The sequence below is a fragment of the Arachis ipaensis genome, chromosome B02, assembly GCF_000816755.2.
Source record: "Arachis ipaensis cultivar K30076 chromosome B02, Araip1.1, whole genome shotgun sequence".
NCBI classification, from domain to species: Eukaryota; Viridiplantae; Streptophyta; class Magnoliopsida; order Fabales; family Fabaceae; genus Arachis; species Arachis ipaensis.
In genome coordinates this window covers 90,350,548-90,369,390 of record NC_029786.2, presented here as the reverse complement: position 1 = coordinate 90,369,390, position 18,843 = coordinate 90,350,548, and the positions used below count along the sequence as shown (strand labels likewise).

The 18,843-nt window shown below is 37.6% G+C and overlaps 2 protein-coding genes across 2 annotated transcripts; one reads left to right on the top strand and one right to left on the bottom strand.

Moving 5' to 3' along the window:
- Nucleotides 5,031–7,991, bottom strand: LOC107627603. The gene has a single exon (XM_016330431.1). The coding sequence runs from the start codon at nt 7,989–7,991 to the stop codon at nt 5,031–5,033; it is 2,961 nt and encodes a 986-aa protein (XP_016185917.1).
- On the top strand, nt 10,152–11,331 carry LOC107627602. Its single transcript, XM_016330430.1, has 2 exons — nt 10,152–11,225; nt 11,326–11,331. Exons 1-2 carry the CDS (start codon nt 10,152–10,154, stop codon nt 11,329–11,331), a joined length of 1,080 nt encoding a protein of 359 aa, XP_016185916.1.

Below are 18,843 nucleotides of genomic sequence, written 5' to 3'. Positions count from 1 at the left end.
GGTTATTGATGAGATCAAACAATTTTATGATTGCAGATATTTGTCTGCGTGTGAGGCTGTGTGGAGAACTTTAGCTTATGATATTCATCAGAGGTGGCTTTCAGTGATGATATTAGCATTTCATTTGCCTAGAGAGCAAAATATCATCTTTAAAGACGATGACGATCTTGGAAAAATCGTGGAAGAAGAGGAAGGAAAATGTACGATATTCTTAGCATGGATGAAGGCCAATAAAAAATTTGAATCAGGTCAAATTTTGACATATACTGAGTTTCCAAATCAATTTGTTTATGATAGAGAAGTAAGGGAATGGTATCCACACAAACGAGGGTATTCTATCGGGAGATTAAACTATGTTCCACCAGGTACAAGTTGATCTTGCCTGTGAAATAGATCGGTTTTGATTACCCAGTATCCACCGAGCAATATAATCGGAGGCCAAACGTCCAACTCTTGAATCCGAGCTTTCCTTCGTGTTGTATGAGAGTGCGAGCAATGAAAAAGGAGGGGGAGTGTACCTGCAAAGGCACTCTAATGCTTAAGTCAGTATAGTGTTAAGTTTGAACTTAATCCAAAAGAAATGATTTACCTTCCTTTATATGAAGAACTCTTCGTCCGTTATATTCTTGGTAATAAATTGTTGGTTTCTGAAATGATTGGCTTCGTAACTGACCTTATTATGCCGTTTAAGACGTCGGTTATGATAGGAGTATTGACGTCACCGAGTTATAACTCATAAAATCCGAGCAGTAACGGTTAATGACGAGTTATGTCGTCTGCTAATAACGGTTATGAGGCTGAGTTATAGCTCATATTAATGACGACCATATCACAGCCCCCAAGCTTAGCCTGAGGAGAGTTTTTTAATGAAGCAGGTTGAGCTTTTGTGATGAGTTATAACTCGGTTAAGTGGATTACTGAGTGAGCCCCCAGTTTAACGTACTTCATTAAATGAACCTTGTTTTGAGCCACGTGGGGAATCATGCCCGTTTTTTATTGAGGAGAGAGAATGAGTGGTAGCTTCATTAATGTATTGTTGGTTTCCAATGTGCCTTTCGTCGTTTGATGTGACTGAGGTAGTGGTGTTATCTGGAACGTTTTTCGTTTTGTTTAATTACTTTACTGATTGGAATTTGGGCGTTTTTGTTTTCTGCTTCTTTGAAGAATGAGCAAGAGAGGTATGGTTATGTCTGTGTGCTTGTGATTTCTTTCTTCCCTCTTTGTTTTTCCTGGTTGCATGCTTGTTTTAGTGTTTTTGATGGGGGGTTTGAGAAGGAGAAAAAGGATAAGATAGATTGGTCCTATGACTGGGTTGGGGATGATGTGAGGTCTCAGGTGTCGTTGTTCTGTGATGAGGCTGCCGTGAAGGAAGTGGATTTGAGTAAGGTAGTGAGGCAGAATTCTAGAGTTGGAATTGAGTTACTGCCATGTAGTGTTAATGATAGGGTTTATCACCGGGGTAGGGGTTTTGAGTTTTTCTACATGCACAGCTGTGTTCTTGAAGAGCTGAGAGTTAGGTTACCATTTACAGCTTTTGAATGTCAGGTTTTGAAATAGTTAAACTGTGCTCCATCGCAGCTTCATCCAAATGGGTGGGCATTCCTTCGTTCTTTTGAAATTCTAATGGAATTTCTGGAAGAGGTGCCGTCTGTTGACCTGTTCTTTTCACTATTTCAAGCCAAGGGGGTGTGGAAAGGTGGTTGGATAAATTTCAATAGCACCCCTGGATTTGGCATTTTCAGGTTGTATAAATCTTCTTTTAAAGATTTTAAAGAGATGTATTTCAAGGTTAGGGGCCTGGAGAAAGATTTTCCTTTTTTCATAGATGAAAATCTAGCTGAGAGGTTCCCATTGTATTGGTGCTCGGAACCTCAGAACATACTCGGACCAGAGGTTATTTCTCCGAGAAATGTTTGTTTAATTGAGTTTCTTGTTGAGAATATTGGTCGGGGAGATCTAATTTCGATGTATGAGCTTCTGAAGTGGGAAGAGGATAAAGATGCTGTTTTAAAATATTTGGGTGAGTTTTAGGGTTGTTTCTGATGTGTCTACTTGTTTTCTTTGGATATCTGATGTGCTCTGTGTTTTGCAGGTGGCAAATATCCAGGTGTTTCAGCTGCGTCCTTGAGGACACGTTTCAAAAATAAGAATTTGGAGAAGGAGGTTTTATCTTCTAATGCTGAGAAAATGGCTGGGACTGGCGAAGTTACTCAGCCTCGTCAAGGTCGGAGGAAAGTGATTGCGAAAAGGAAGAGGAAATCCGAGCTTGTTGACTTATCCGAGGATTCTGGTGAAAAGGAACTAGGGGTCCCTCTTGAGGAAATACAGGCTATTATGGGTAATCAAAAAAGGCTTCATGACATTTCGGAACAAAGTGAGGGATTTTCTGTGTGGGGAAAAGAGTACCCCTATATGGCTGTGGTGGACGAGTATTGTCAATCCTCGGCTGATGTTTCTCTTGCAAAGGAGGTTGGAGACATGGCGATTGGACAGTACATGCAGGTAATAAGCGACCTTAATCTATTTATTTGTTGTTTTTGGAAGTCTTACAAACTTGGCGTATTGTTTTGCCTAGGTCGTTGGTTTGCGCCTTGCCAATCTTGGGCGTAGCCAAGAGTTGAAGTATAAGAGAGTTGCTACGGAAAAAGGAGAGGTTTCTATGTTGAAGGAAGAGTTGGTTAAGAGTAAAAGTGCTGCTGCCGAGCTTCAGGCACGGTTAACTAAGACCGAGAAGTTATTGAAGGAGACGAAAGATAGTTATGCTAAGGATGTGGAGGATTTGAAGAAAAAGGAAAGTGATTTGGCGAGCATACAATCTCGCCTAATTGAGGTTACTGCTCAACTAAAGGATGTGGAGAAGAAAAAAGCTGATGAAATTCTGGATTCTTTTGTTGAGGGGTTTGAAAGAGCTTGGTTACAAGCGAAGTTTTTGGCACCAGAAGTTGATATGTCCGGGATGGACCCTGGAAAAATCGTTCGTGATGGCAAGATGATTGAAGATGATGGTGATGTTGAAGATCAAGCAGATAATGTGTAGTTTGTTATTTTCTATGTTTGTTGGATATTTTGTTGTTTTTATTTTGTAATGGATAGCTATTTGAACTTTGATGTTTGTTTTTTGGATTGTGGAACCGGTTTGATTATGTTTTAATGGTAGTGCTTTCTTCTTAGGAAAAAGCTTTTTCTTGATTGATAGGAAGTGATTCTGAGAATATTTCATTTCTGTTTGATACGACTACCGAGTAGTGGCAGGTTGTTAATTTGGACGAGTATTATCATTGTCCGAGCTATATGGATAATAGATAGTGAATAGAAAGATAAGTCGCATAACTGAATAGAGCGAGATAAGTTTGATTATGAATTCGTGTTTCTTTTGAATACAAATTTGCAGGTAGGCTAGCCTCGTTAAAACCTCTTCAAGCAAAACCCTTTGGGACAAAAACTTGGTAGTAGGAAAAAGAGTACAAGCCTGTCCCTGACTTTTAACTATAGAACTATTTTAGGGAAGAAACATTCCAGGTATTGGGTAGGACTTTACCATCTATTGATTCGAGTTTGTATGCTCCATTGCCGAGTACTTCTGATATCCAGTATGGACCGTCCCAATTTGCTGCGAGCTTGCCATGTGAGGGTGGTTTCCAAACTATTTTCGTTCTTCGAAGTACTAAGTCTCCTTTCACAAATGATCTGCTTTTTTCTGATTTGTTGTATTGGCGGGCTATTGCGTGTTGTGCTGCGCGTTGTCTCAATGTGGCGATGTCTCTTACTTCTTCGATGATATCGAGCTCGGATCTCCGAGCTTCCTCCTTATTGCTGAGGTAGGTCCTGATGGAGCTCTGGGAGATCTCCAGTGGGATCATAGCTTCAGAACCGTATACTAGCCTGAATGGCGTTTCTCTTGTTGATGACTGTGGCGTTGTGTTATACCCCAAAGGACTTCGGGTATTAACTCAGCCCAAAGGCCTTTGGCGTCATCTAGCTTTTTCTTTAGTGCATGCAGGATGACCTTATTTGCTGCCTCAACTAATCCATTTGTTTGAGGATGTTCTACTGAAGCAAAATGTTGTCTGATTTTAAGATTCTGCAAAAAAGACTGAAATTTCTGATCGGCGAACTGGCGGCCATTGTCAGTTATGATATGGTGAGGTATTCCAAAATGACAAATAATGTTTTTCCAAATGAAGCAAATCATTTGTTGGGATGTTATTCTCGCCAAAGGTTGGGCTTCCACCCACTTTGAGAAATAATCGATCCCTACGACGAGGAATTTTACCTGACCCGGCGCCGTGGGAATGGTTCGAGTATGTCTAAACCCCATTGGTTGAAAGGCCAGCTGATATCAGAGTGATGTAGTTGCTCGGCCGGGATGTGTATTAGTGGTGCATGTTTCTGGCAGTTGTTACATGTTCGGATCTTGTGTTGGCTATCGTGGTTTAAAGTCGGCCAGAAGAAGCCGGCTCGGAGGACTTTTGATGCTAAGCTTCGTGCACCTGTGTGTGTTCCACAGATTCCCTCATATGCCTCTGCTAATGCTATGTCTGCTTCAGGCTTGTTGAGACATTTTAGCAATGGGCGAGTGTATCCTCGTCTGTACAATGTTCCGTTGAGTATTGTGAAGGAGGATGCTTGTCTTCGGAACTTTTTGACATTGTCCACCTCTTCTGGTATATTACCTGTTTGCAAATATTGTATAAAGTTGTTCCTCAAATCCTTTTCCTGTGTAACACTTAACACATTTGTTAGAGTAACACTTGGAGATGTAAGGGTAAATTGATGCAATATAGATAACTCGGATTGTGTACTACCGAGCTTAGATAAAATATCAGCCCTTTGATTTTGTTCGCGTGGGATGTGTTGTATTTCAAATTTGGAAAATTTTGAAGTTAACTTTTTAACTAATAGTAGATATTTAGATAGGAGAGGATCCTTGACCTGAAAAAGGTCGTTTACCTGTTGTACTATCAGTAAAGAGTCACAGTATACCTTTATCGCCGATATTTGGAGATCTAGACAAAGTCGAAGCCCGGCGACTAGTGCTTCATATTCGGATTGATTGTTGCTGGCTTTGAAACTAGATGTAAAGAATGTTCCAATATGAGGCCATCATCGGCCTCCAGGCGTATTCCTGTTCCACAGCCCCCATTATTGGAGGAGCCATCCACGTACAATGTCCATTGCTTTGTATGGTCTTCTTCTGAAGGTATTGTAAGTTCGGCAATGAAATAAGCCAAGAATTGGGACTTGATCGGTCCCCTGGATTCATACCTGATGTCGAACTCAGATAATTCGACTGCCCATTTTATGAGTCTTCCTGCAATTTCTGGTTTGTGTAACACCTGCCTTAATGGGTGATCTGTTCTAACATGAATGACGTGGCTTTGGAAATAAGGTCGGAGTCGTCGTGCCGAGAATATTAGAGCTAATGCGAGCTTTTCTATCCTCGGATAGTTGAGCTCGGCATGCTGGAGTGTTTTACTCACAAAATATATTGGATGCTGAACTTTATTCCTCTCTGTAACAATAACCGAGCTTATTGCCCAATCAGAAACTGATAAGTATAGAAATAAGTCTTCCCCTTGTAGGGGCTTTTGCAAAATCGGCGGTTGTGAGAGAGTTGTTTTTAATTTTGAAAAAGCTTTCTCACAATCGTCGCTCCAATGAAATTTGTTTTTCTTTTTTATTGTTTGGAAAAAGGGGATAGATGTTGAAGCTAGGCAAGGAACAAATCTGGAGAGTGCGGCGAGTCTTCCTGTGAGGCGCTGAACTTCTTTGACTGTTTTTGGGCTGGCCATGTCCAGTACTGCTCGGCATTTGTCTGGATTCGCCTCTATTCCTCTGCTTGTTAGTAGAAAACCTAAAAACTTACCCCCTTGAACGGCGAATGCACATTTCTCGGGATTAAGGCGCATGTTGTAGTGGCAAATTTGGCCGAATATTTCTGTGAGGTCGGTGACGTGATTATTTCCGATTTGTGTCTTGGCGACCATATCGTCAACATAGACTTCGATATTTCTGCCGATCTGTTTGGCGAAGACCTTGTCCATAAGACGTTGGTAAGTTGCACCTGCGTTCTTTAATCCAAATGGCATAACTTTATAACAATAGTTACCGAAATCAGTAATAAATGCCGTTTTACTTTGATCGGAGGGGTGCATGAGGATTTGATTATACCCTGAGTACGCATCCATAAAACTTAAGGTAGCATAACCTGACGCGTTATCTACTAAAGAGTCTATGGATGGTAAAGGGTAAGAATCCTTAGGGCATGCTTTGTTTAAGTCAGTGAAGTCGACGCACATGCGCCACTTATCGTTTTGTTTTCTTACCATTACCACATTGGCTAACCAGGTGGTAAATCTGATTTCTTTGATAAATTCTGCGTTGATGAGCTTTTGGATTTCCTCTAGTGACGCTCTTTTTTTCTCTTCGCCGAGTTTCCTTTTCTTCTGTTGTACTGGTCGGACTGCCGAGTTTATTGCTAGTTTATGACTGATGATTTGTGGGTCGATGCCGAGCATGTCTGAGGGTGTCCATGCAAAAAGGTCGGCTTGATTTTGCAAAAAGGTCGTGATGGCCTGTAGTTCTGATGTGTTGATTGAGGTACCTACATAAGTAAATTTGTTAGGGTCATTATGAAAATACATTTTTTGTAGGTCGTCGGAAGGTTTTGGGCGTTCGAGGAAGTCGGCTCTTGGGTCAAGGTCGGCAAGTTTCTGGCCGCTTTGCTTGATGTCGACATTGTTGACTTGTTGCCTTGAACGATTTTGAAATTTCATGCCGATGTTGTAACATTGCCGTGCTTCTTTATGATCTCTGTGGATTGTTACGACTTGATCGTCCTGCAGGGGAAACTTAACACACAGATGAACTGTGGAAACAATTGCGCCGAACTTGTTCAGAAAAGGTCGGCCAAGGATAAGGTTATATGGAATGAAGCAATCAACTACTAAATATTGAATATCATTAGTTTTTGAAAGAGGATGCTCACCCAGTGTCGTTTGTAACCACACTGAACCGAGTATTGGAACCCGTTCTCCTGAGAATCCGACCAAGTCTCCACCTGTTGACTGTAGCATGTTGTCGCTGAGCTTCATTTTTTGGAATGTGGAATAGAACAGAACGTCGGCACTGCTCCCGGGGTTCAGGAGTACTTTTCTTACCAACAAATCCCCTAGCTGAAGAGTGACTACCACAGGGTCGTCCAAATTTTGTATGTTGGAGTTGAAGTCGGCGTGTGTGAAAGTAACTTCTGGTTGTTGATTAGTCATTTCAGCATCTTGTTGTGGTCCGTTTACCGAGCATATTGTTCGGAACGATGTTTTTCTTGCCGAATTCGAGGATCCTCCGCTAGCGTATCCTCCTGAAATGCAATTAATTATACCTCGCGGTCTTTCGTAGTGGCTTGAAGATGCCTTCTCTTTTCCTCGGTTTTGTTGTTCGAAGGGATCGTTTGTTGTGGAAGGAGGGGCGCGCTTTTGGATGTGACCCCCAATGTATTTGTCAAGGTGTCCCTGCCTTGCCAACCGTTCTAAAAGGTCCTTGGCGACTACACAGTCATCAGTGTTGTGGCCGTGTTTCTGGTGGAAAGCGCAGTATTTAGACTTGTCTACATTCTTTGCGTCTTGATAGGTACCGGCTTTTCTTGGTGGCTTGATCAATTTTGAGTTCAAGATCTCTTTGATTATGTCCTCTCTCTTAGTATTGAACTGCGTATAAGAATCAAAGCGAGGTGTTAGTTTAAAATTTTTCTTAGTGCTTGAGCTCTTATCGTCTTCTCGAAATTGTGACTTGTCAGCTTTCCGAGCTTGTCTGAGCTCTTCAATATCAATTTGTCCTTTTGCTTTCTCACGAAATTCTGCAAGAGTCTTCGGCTTGGCTACTGCGATTGTCTCCTGGAACTTTCCGGGTCGAAGTCCGCTCTTGATTGCGTGTAGGTGGACCTCGGGATGGAGGTCAGGTATACTGATTGCGACCTTGGGGAAGCGGGTCATGTAGTCCTTCAAGCTTTCGTTCGGTCCTTGCTTGATAGTATTCAAGTAATCGGAGTCGTGCAAGTAAATTGCGGACCCGGCAAAATGCTCTTCAAATAACTTCGCCAGCTATTGAAACCGCGAAATAGAACCTGCAGGCAAAGCACACAACCAATCAAGTGTAGGGCCGTCTAGATAATTCGGAAAACAACGGCATAAAACTGTATCTGATGCACCATTGACGATCATTATTGATCGGAACTTCTTAAGAAACTTCCTTGGGTCTCCGAGCCCATCATAAGGTGTGAGGGTCAGTGGCAGAGTGAACCTCTTTGGCAATTCGAAGTTCATTACTTCTTCTGTGAAGGGTCCTACAAGGTCATCGGCCTCTTCCCTTTCATCTTCAGGTTGAGGCTCTTCGGCTCGGGCAGTCTCTGAGACATGAGAGGGTTGGGATTGATGTTCCTCATCTTTTGGCTGCTGACAGCGAGTATCGTTGTGCTCAATCCAAGCATGATTTATTTCAGCGATTTGGGCAGCCATTATTTGGTTCTCGTCGGCCATTCGTTGATTGGCTTGTTGTAGCTCAGCCACCATTCGCATGAGCTCGGACAGTGGAGGAGGCGGTACGTCAGCCATGGGTGTAGAAGGGGGTAATGGGACCAAAAGAAAAAATATGATTTCCTCGGCCCCACGGTGGGCGCCAATTGATCTTGCCTGTGAAATAGATCGGTTTTGATTACCCAGTATCCACCGAGCAATATACTCGGAGGCCAAACGTCCAACTCTTGAATCCGAGCTTTCTTTCGTGTTGTATGAGAGTGCGAGCAATAAAAAAGGAGGGGGAATGTACCTGCAAAGGCACTCCAATGCTTAAGTCAGTATAGTGTTAAGTTTGAACTTAATCCAAAAGAAATGCTTTACCTTCCTTTATATGAAGAACTCTTCGTCTGTTATATTCTTGGTAATAAATTGTCGGTTTCTGAAATGATTGGCTTCGTAACTGACCTTATTATGCCGTTTAAGACGTCGGTTATGATAGGAGTATTGACGTCACCGAGTTATAGCTCATAAAATTCGAGCAGTAACGGTTAATGACGAGTTATGTCGTCTGCTAATAACGGTTATAAGGCCGAGTTATAGCTCGTATTAATGACGACCATATCACAAGTGATATTTATTATATGAGAATTTTGTTAGTTGTTCAGAGAGGTTGCACAACATATGAGTCTATTAGGACAGTTAATGGAATTACATATTCTAGCTTCCAAGATACTTACTATTCCATGGGATTACTATGGGATGATAGAGAATTCATTACAGCTATCAATGAGGTAGCTGAACTTTCATCTGGTCATCAATTAAGAAAATTATTTGCAATGCTACTGATATCTAATAGCATTAGCAACTCAGGGTATGTTTAGAATGCAACTTGGGAATTATTAGCTGATGGAATACTATATGAGAGGAGAAAAGCTTTGAAAAACCAATGTATTTTACTATGTCTTTTTTTTTATATCAAAATTGTATTCTCTTATTATTTTTATTTTTATTAATAATATTAATAGTTTTATTTTGGAACTGCTTATTAAATATTTCATAAAACCACCATGTGCTTTTGCTAGGACTAAACATGACTGATAACGAATTGAAAAACCTCTGTCTTATTGAGATTGAGAAGATACTCAACAGCAATGCGAGATTTTTAAGAGACTATCAATCAATGTCATATCCTGAGATGCATGATGTTCGCTTTTTTCAGAATAAGCTAATAGAGGAGGAGTTAGCATATGACACAAATGAGTTGTCTCATACAAACTTATATACGGAACAAAAGATGACTCATGAGCAAAGGTTAGTATTCGATGAGATACCCAATACTGTTATTACAGACTCTAGTGGTTTTTACTTCGTTTATGGGTATGGTGGGAGTAGTAAGACATTTATTTGGAATGGATTTTCTTCTGCTATTCGGTTTAGAGGAAAGATTGTTTTAAATGTTGCATTCAGTGGAATTGCGTCTTTACTCCTCCCCAGTGGCAAAACACTCATTCTAAATTTTCAATACCCATTACAATTACTGATGAATCTACTTGCAACATCAAGCATGGCAGTTTGAAGGTTGAGCTGCTCATCCAAAGTAGCTTAATAATTTGGGATAAAGCTCCAATGCTCAATAAAATGTGCTTTGAAGTACTTGATCGGGCGCTCAGGGATCTTATGTCAGTTACCGATCAACATAAGACACATCAACCATTTGGTGGTAAGGTTGTTGTTCTAGGAGGTGATTTCAAACAGATACTTCCGGTAATTCCGAAAGGGAGTAGACACGATATATTGACATCAGCTATTAACTCATCCTATCTGTGGTCGTTTTGTAACGTTCTGAAACTGCATACAAATATGAGGCTTCTAATGTCTTCTTCAGATCAAGATGAAGGTGAAATGAAGAGATTTGCTAATTGGATACTTGATGTTGGAAATGAAAATATTGGTTCTGTTGTTGGTGATGAATCAGAAATTGAAATTACAGATGATCTATTTATTACAACTACTGATGACCCTCTCTCTCATTTGGTAGACTTTGCATATCCAAATTTGTTGCAAAACATGTCAGATTACAGGTATTTTCAAAGTAGGACAATTCTTGCAGCCACGCTTGAGAGTGTCAAGAAGGTAAACGATTTTGTCTTGACAATCTTTCCAAGGATGGAAAAGGAGTATTTGAGTTCTGACACAACATGTCAAGCTGATGAGAATGAAGATGTACAACAAGAGTGGTTCATACCAGAGTTCCTAAATGACGTCAAATGTTTGGGACTACCCAATCACAAGTTAACTTTGAAGCCAGGAGTCGCTGTAATACTACTGCGAAACATAGACCAGATTTTAGGTTTATGCAACGGGACAAGATTAATAGTTAACGAACTTAGCAGCAACGTAATTGGAGTGACGGTAGTGACCGATAGAAATATTGGAGATAAAGTGTACATTCCAAGAATGAACTTGATCACTTCAGATTTAGGATTAACATTTAAGTTCCAACGGAGACAATTTCCATTAACAGTATGCTTTGCAATGACCATTAACGAGAGTCAGGGTCAATCATTATCACATGTAGGGCTTTACTTGCCAAAATCAGTGTTCCCCCATGGACAACTTTATGTTGCTTTATCAAGAGTTAAGAGTCGCAGTAGCCTCAGGGTTTTAATTCTAGACGAAGACGACAATCCAAAGTCATCAACAACAAATGTCGTATTCAAAGAAGTTTTTAATAATATTTAGGTAAGAATAATATTATTTTCATTTTAATAGCATATTATGATTTACACTTTTGTATAAATATTTACTGTAGATATAACTAATTTATCTATAACTCTGCTGTCAGATTTGAGATGAAATGTGTAACAAGGAGCACAACATCATATGTCAATTGCTTTTCTAATGAAGTTAGTAAGATACTAGGTTGTCGATAAATTTTTATTAGCCTTTTGATATAAAATTTAGTGTAAAATTGACATGCTATTATTATAGTTATATATCTTCTTATTTTTTTATGTCTCCCTCCTTATGGTTCAAGAATATTATAGACTTCAAACTCTTCTATTTGCTTTTTACTTTGGATAAAGATAAAACAGAATATTCAGTACGTTTATTATATAATGACGATGATCGTGTTATACTTAACTCAAAAAATTTATGATTATAAAATATTATTTTTAATTTAACATGTCAAATTTAAATATAAGCTCGTGCATCGCACGGGTTTAACACTAGTAGATTATTGCATACACAAGGCAAAATTTGAATCCCGACACTTACTTAAACAGACTAGTGAACTAACTACTAGATCAATCTAACTTGGTTACTAAAGATAAATCTTACTCCTATCCTATAATGATAATATTGTTCACTGGCCTACTATGAGAGCCAGGTCCAAAGTGATTAAAAATTCAATTAACAATCTACAAATATTAAGAGATCAGATCTACTTTGACAGTTATGTCCGACTTGATATACTTAACTTGTATCCAAAGTTCAAACTTCATCCACTTATGCGTCCGACCTTATCTGTTCGATTTGGTATGCATAAACTTAACTGCACCTACAAATATGCTTATATATTTAAATATGAGATCTTAACAATCCAAAATAAAAGGGGCTAACCACCCCACAAAAGGGAGAGGAAGTTACAAAGTGATGTCATTCCGTCAATACCTAGCCGACCTCATAGAGGTCGAATACGACGATGGTAGTTCAACCCTACTTATCTAAATAAGTAGCTGACTCCTAAGATATCTCCTAATAATCTAGAAGCAATATCTCAACAACTTGTCTAACAAAAGGGAACGATTATCCACCATCAAAAGTGGAACTAATCTAAAAAGTGGTTATCAATTCTACTATAAATACACTGAGGTTCTCAGGTATATTCAAATCCAAATTTACTAAAAATCTGTTTAAAATTCTTGCTAACTTAAGTATTGAAGTCTCTTGTAGATACTACCCACACTTCTCATGAGAAACTCGAACAGCAGTATCTCGGCACCAATACAAGTCAGACGCGGCTTTAAATTCTCTCATAATACTTTTATGAATGAACTTTTTTCTTATCAATTTTCTCTACTTATTTAATTTGTCTGTTCTGCTAATTTTATAATTTTATTATATTATATCTTTCAATAAAATATTTGGTATTTTTTATGTTAATTGTGTAATTTTTGTGCTTTCATATGCATGCTTCATTTTTTAAAAGCGGTATTAGAACTCTAAATTAAATTTTTTATCAATTTATTTAAATATATTATCTATGAAGTTCGAAATTCAACAATTTGGAGTGCTGGATCAATTTGAAATTAATATATAAAAGGTAACCAATATATGTTTCAATACTCGACAAGTGCCATTGCTCCATATTCAACACGTTTTGCATATTCCATTTTTTAAAAGCAGTATCAAAACTCTTTTTTTTTTTACCAGAAGGAACTCAACACACTAAGGTGGAGCAGGTAGGACTAAAGGAACGCAAATAAAAACACAAGACAATAGACACAGTAAAACAGGTTATAATTCGTTGTCATCTCCGTCATTGCCATCAACAACTAAACGGATCAACACCACACCATTCTCTGTAACTCAAAAACGACCTATCATTGATTCCATCAACACTTGTCCCTGACTTTTGAAACACTCTACTATTCCGTTCTAACCAAATGTTCCAAGTAACCGCAAAGAACCCTATTAATCCCTTTTAACTGAGTATCTGGGAACTCCTCTAGCCACTCCAAACTGACGAGAATCCTATCAATGCGGCTACAAGATCGATCTCAAAACCATGTGAACTTCCAATCAATTAGCGGTAAATCCACTAGCTGTAAATCCTGCACCAAATCTTTAAAAACTTCCGCAGTTGCCGGTAAACTAATAGCTCATTGTCTTTCCTCCAACCGTAATATCTCGTTAAAGTCTCCCATGAAACAAAACAGAACCTGACATAAACCGACAATATAGCTCAACTCCTCCCACATCACCACTTTCTCACTCCGCACATGAGCTCCATATACCAGGCAAAATGCACATTGAAAGTTATTTTTTTGTAAGCAAACCTTCATCGCATAGCCAACAAATTTTTTTATAGCAATTCGAACATTTAAACAACAAATCATCCCACTTTAATAATAAACCGCTAGAGGCACATATTGATTCCACATAATCCTAACCCACCATGTCACAACCTCATACTCGTTCTACATCAAACTTAGTCACTACCTCCCTGTTAGTTTTAATCAATCCTAGCATATTCAACTTATAATTTTTCTTCAACTCTTTCACCATACTTAACTTCTCATTCCCTCCTAATCTTCTAATATTCCAACAGCTATAAATTATTAAAAAGTATTTCTACACACCTTGTTATGTTGTTTGGGCCTGCTCCTCCTTGCTTTCTCCTTTTGTTTTGCCGTCCTTCTTTTTGCCGCAATAGCTTCATTCTGACTTTGTAAAATCGCCATAATGTCTTCTTCTTCATCATAGAAAACTGCACCAGACTCCACTGCTAACTTTCATGTTTCCTTATTTTCTGTTAACTGTGCTTCCTGTGTAGCCCTCTGATCACTATTTTAATTTATATATTCTGTTTCTGTTTCGGATCCAACATCCTTTGTGACCCGATCTTTAACGTTCTCATGTCCCGCAACATTGTCTTCAGCTCCTACCTCTACCATGTTGTTCCCTCTTTCCTGGAATTGCTTCTGTTGGCCTCCCTGTTTATCCCAGTTCATATAGCTCTCTAACAATCCATCCGCTTCCGTTCCCTAGTCCTGTCGATCCACCATGTGTCGCTTTTCCAAGCTCTCGATGATCCCGCTGCATGGACCTCGAGCTTGGCTTCCATTCCGCGCTTCCCAACCATGAGGACAAGCCACGCCTCCCCTCGGTGCTAGGGAACACAAGTCGCATTCTGTAGCTATGGCGTGATTATCCTCAACGACCTCTGAACGTGGTACGTCACAGCTCATTACGCACAAGCACTTGTTGTTCAGGAACGGATCCACTTGCTCGGTCTGGACCCACTGTAGAGCGCCTGACCCGGTCTTGCCTCCCTTGTGTGGCTTTCTTGTATCTTCTCTCCACCCAACAACCCATCACCTCTCAAAGACCTATTTATTTCAAACTCTTTCAAAGGCCCACCAGCTTTATGGCCTAAAAGGAGGCTATCCTTGTAGTGATGTTTGTGGCCTTCCATATTTTTTAAACCCAAACTACTATCATACCACCCTTATACACCTGTTTCTAAAATTTTGGCCCCACATTCTCTTTCAAAACATTCTTCTGTTACCGTTCTTTCAGACTCAATTTTCACACAATCATGAAATCCTTCATAATCAGCCTCTCCATTGATGCCTTTGATTTTGAACGAAACCATTTTTCGTTGCACAAGATACGGAATTAAATTCTCTTGATTACATTCATTCAAAAAAATATCTGGAGTTACCATTCTACCCTTATCTTCATCATCGTCCCTAGCACGTGTCATGATGAGATCAGCTGCTGGATCCTACACCCCCGTCATCGACAACATTCTTTCGGCATGTGAACTAGAGCTTCCACACATTGGCCTGACGCTTGCATCTTCCAAAAAATAATTATCTCCATATATCTCACGTTCTACCTCTTTTACCAAAACATCAAAGCCACTAGTTCCTACACTGATATGAACCCATTCCTTAATTACGTCAAATACACAAGTGTCAATTAACACTCGGCCAACACTGAATGATATGGTGGACTTCGTCAGTTCATCACACTTGACTACTTTTTTTCATAGACTGCCTATTGTGTTAAATGTCTCCATTGACCAAACATGTAAAGGCACTCTATAACACTCTAACCAAACTCTTCTAGTCTCACTGCATTCCGATTCCTCTCATCTCCATACACTATGAAAGAATTGTAGGAAACTATTCATTTTAAAAGTAAAAGCTTCTTCCGCATTCTTCACAATATCAAAAACTAATAGGACTTTGTATGCTCCAAGCTCTCTGACTTCAACAACCTGAAGAAAGTTCTTACTGATTGCTCTCTGTAACAATTTGAAGTCGATGGCCATCGTCGTTCCTCCAACTAAACTCCTTTTTGCTACTGATACTTCAATCTTCTTCGTCCAACCATTCCCATGCGGGTCCTTGATGGATGTAATCTTCTTAATTTCTTCCATTCTTATAGGATTTTCACCTGTTCGCAGTTGGCTGCTCCTGACATTAGTTCTTGTAGTGTCCCCTCTGCGTAACCCGGTGTTCTTCCCCTTCATAACTCTTCTATACTTAGCCTCGCTTATGGAGATTATCTTTTTCCTTATACTCGTATGGTGCATTTCTGCTATAGCATTCATGGTTCCCCTTTCGTCGTATAACGAACAAATGCAAACAGGTAAACTTTTTCAGCTTTCGAGCTAGGTAGATGTCGTGATGCGTCCCGTCCAATGAAACAAGTGAAATAATTCCTTCTTTGAAATGTCTTAAGGCAGATTGTTGACAAAAACGGAGAAAGAATCATTTTCTAAACGTTGATACGCTTTTCGATTCCAAACCTTAGGATTCTTTAACTGTAAATTCCTAATTCTACCCCCACTTAGTGTCCCCCCTCTCTCTCCCCCTCTCTCACTCATTCTCTTGTACGCGCCGTTGAAGGGGAAGGAAAATAAGAAAAAGTTATGGGCTTAGCCATGCGTTTTTTTTTTTTAAGGCTCAAAAAATATATTTATTAAAAGCAGTATCAGAATTCCAAATTAAATTTTGGATCAATTTATTTAAATATGTTATCTATGAAGTTCGAAATTCAACAAATTGAAGTGTTGCATCAATTTGAAATTAATATATAAAAGGTAACCAATATATGTTTTAATATTCGACAAATGTCACAGCTCCATGTTCAACATGTTTCGCATGTTCCATTTTTAAAAGCAGTATCAGAACTCTAAATTAAATTTTGGATCAATTTATTTAAATATGCTATATAAGAAGTTTGAAATTCAACAAATTGAGGCATTGCATCAATTTAAAATATAAAAAATTTATATAATGACAATTTATTAATATATAAAAAGTAATCAATATATGTCTCAATACCCGACAAGTGTCACAGTTTCATATTCAACATGTATATATGCTGACTTTGCCACTTTGGTATGTGGAATCTACTCGAAATATAATAGTAAAATTTTTTAAATATAAGACAAAATAGTATAAGCACTTTTTTCGTAATGTCCCGTATTTTACCAATTAGATTAAAAATTTCAATTTGAGACCAGCTTTTTCAGACACATTTTCTAACTTTGGTTGACTTCACTATAATACATACTAAATACTCAAAACAAGATAGATAAAAACTACTACTATGTTCCTGATGTTGATGTCAATGTGAGAAAGCTTTATTAAAATCTTAAAATATATGTGATCAGGATCTTAAAACATCCAAATAAATTTAATGAGAAGGAAGTTGGAAGCATAATGATGATCCTTCAAGATAATAAGGTAACTACATCCCAAATAAAATTGTTATTAATATATTGTACCTAAATCAATATAATACACAAGTATAGATTTTATAATTAAATATAATTATTGGTTTCTTCTACTAAAAATGCAGGATAGAAGGGATCATACCCATAATTATAAATATGACAAAAAATAAAAAATATAGGTAATTATCAAGTTAAAGAATCACCTTAATGTCTTAATAATTGGTAATACTTGAATTAAAAGTGATTTTTTTCTTCTTTAAGTTTTGACTACTTCAATGGAATTTTGGAATAAAAGCCAACATAAGAGAGTATAATAGATAAAACATAATAGAATTGGAATAGAAGAATAGTGAAATTAATTGAAATAAAAGTGTATAGAATTATTGTTGAAGAAGTGATATGAAGGAGGAAAGGGAGACATAATATGGCGGTGAGGAAGGGTATAGCATAGTGTGTGTGTATGCTTTTAGAGTGTGTGTACGCGCCGTTGAAGGGGAAGGAAAATAAGAAAAAGTTATGGGCTTAGCCATGCGTTTTTTTTTTTTAAGGCTCAAAAAATATATTTATTAAAAGCAGTATCAGAATTCCAAATTAAATTTTGGATCAATTTATTTAAATATGTTATCTATGAAGTTCGAAATTCAACAAATTGAAGTGTTGCATCAATTTGAAATTAATATATAAAAGGTAACCAATATATGTTTTAATATTCGACAAATGTCACAGCTCCATGTTCAACATGTTTCGCATGTTCCATTTTTAAAAGCAGTATCAGAACTGTAAATTAAATTTTGGATCAATTTATTTAAATATGCTATCTATGAAATTTGAAATTTAACAAATTGAGGCGTTGCATCAATTTAAAATGTAAAAGATTCATATAATGGCAATTTATTAATATATAAAAGGTAATTAGCATATGTCTCAATATTCGACAAGTGTCACAGCTTCATGTTCAACACGCATGTATGCTGACTTTGCCACTTTGATATGTGGAACCTGCTCGAAATATGATGGTAAAAATTTTTAAATACAATAATATTATTATATATATTATCTATATATTTTATAATATAAGACAAAATAGTACAAGTACTTTTTCCATAATGTTCCTTATTTTACCTATTGGATTAAAAATTTTAATTTGAGACCAGCTTCTTCAGACACATTTTCTAACATTAATTGTCTTCACCATAACACCATAACACATACTGGATACTCAAAATAAGATGGACAAAAACTACAACTATGTTCCTGATATTGTTGTTAATATGAGAAAGCTTTATTAGAATTTTAAAATATATGTGATCAAGTGAAAATATTCAAATAAATTTAATGAGAAGGAAGTTGGAAGCATAACGATGATCCTTCAAGATAATAAGGTAATTACATTCCAAATAAAATTGTTACTAATATATTGCACTTAAATTAATATAATACACAAGTATAGATTTTTTAATTAAATATAATTGTTGGTTTCTTCTACTAAAAATACAGGATGGAAGGGATCATACCCATAATTATAAATATGACAAAAAAATAAAAAAATTATAGGTATTTATCAAATTAAAGAGTCACCTTAATATCTTAATAATTGGTAATACTTGAATTAAAAATAATTTTTTTTTCTTTAAACTTAGAATACTTCAATAAAATTTTGGAATAAAAGCCAACATAAGAGAGTATAATAGATAAAACATAATAGAGATAGAATAAAAGAATAGGTGAAATTAATTGAAATAAAAGTGTATAGAATTATTGTTAAAGAAGTGACATGAAAAAGAAAAAAGAGACATAATATAACAGTGAGAAAGGATATAGCAAAGTATATATGTATATGCTTTTAGAGAA

What these genes read in the sequence shown, in the direction of transcription:
- LOC107627603 (XM_016330431.1), bottom strand. Translation starts at nt 7,991, where the DNA reads ATGACCCGCTTCCCCAAGGTCGCAATCAGTATACCTGACCTCCATCCC.
- LOC107627602 (XM_016330430.1), top strand. Translation starts at nt 10,152, where the DNA reads ATGTGCTTTGAAGTACTTGATCGGGCGCTCAGGGATCTTATGTCAGTT.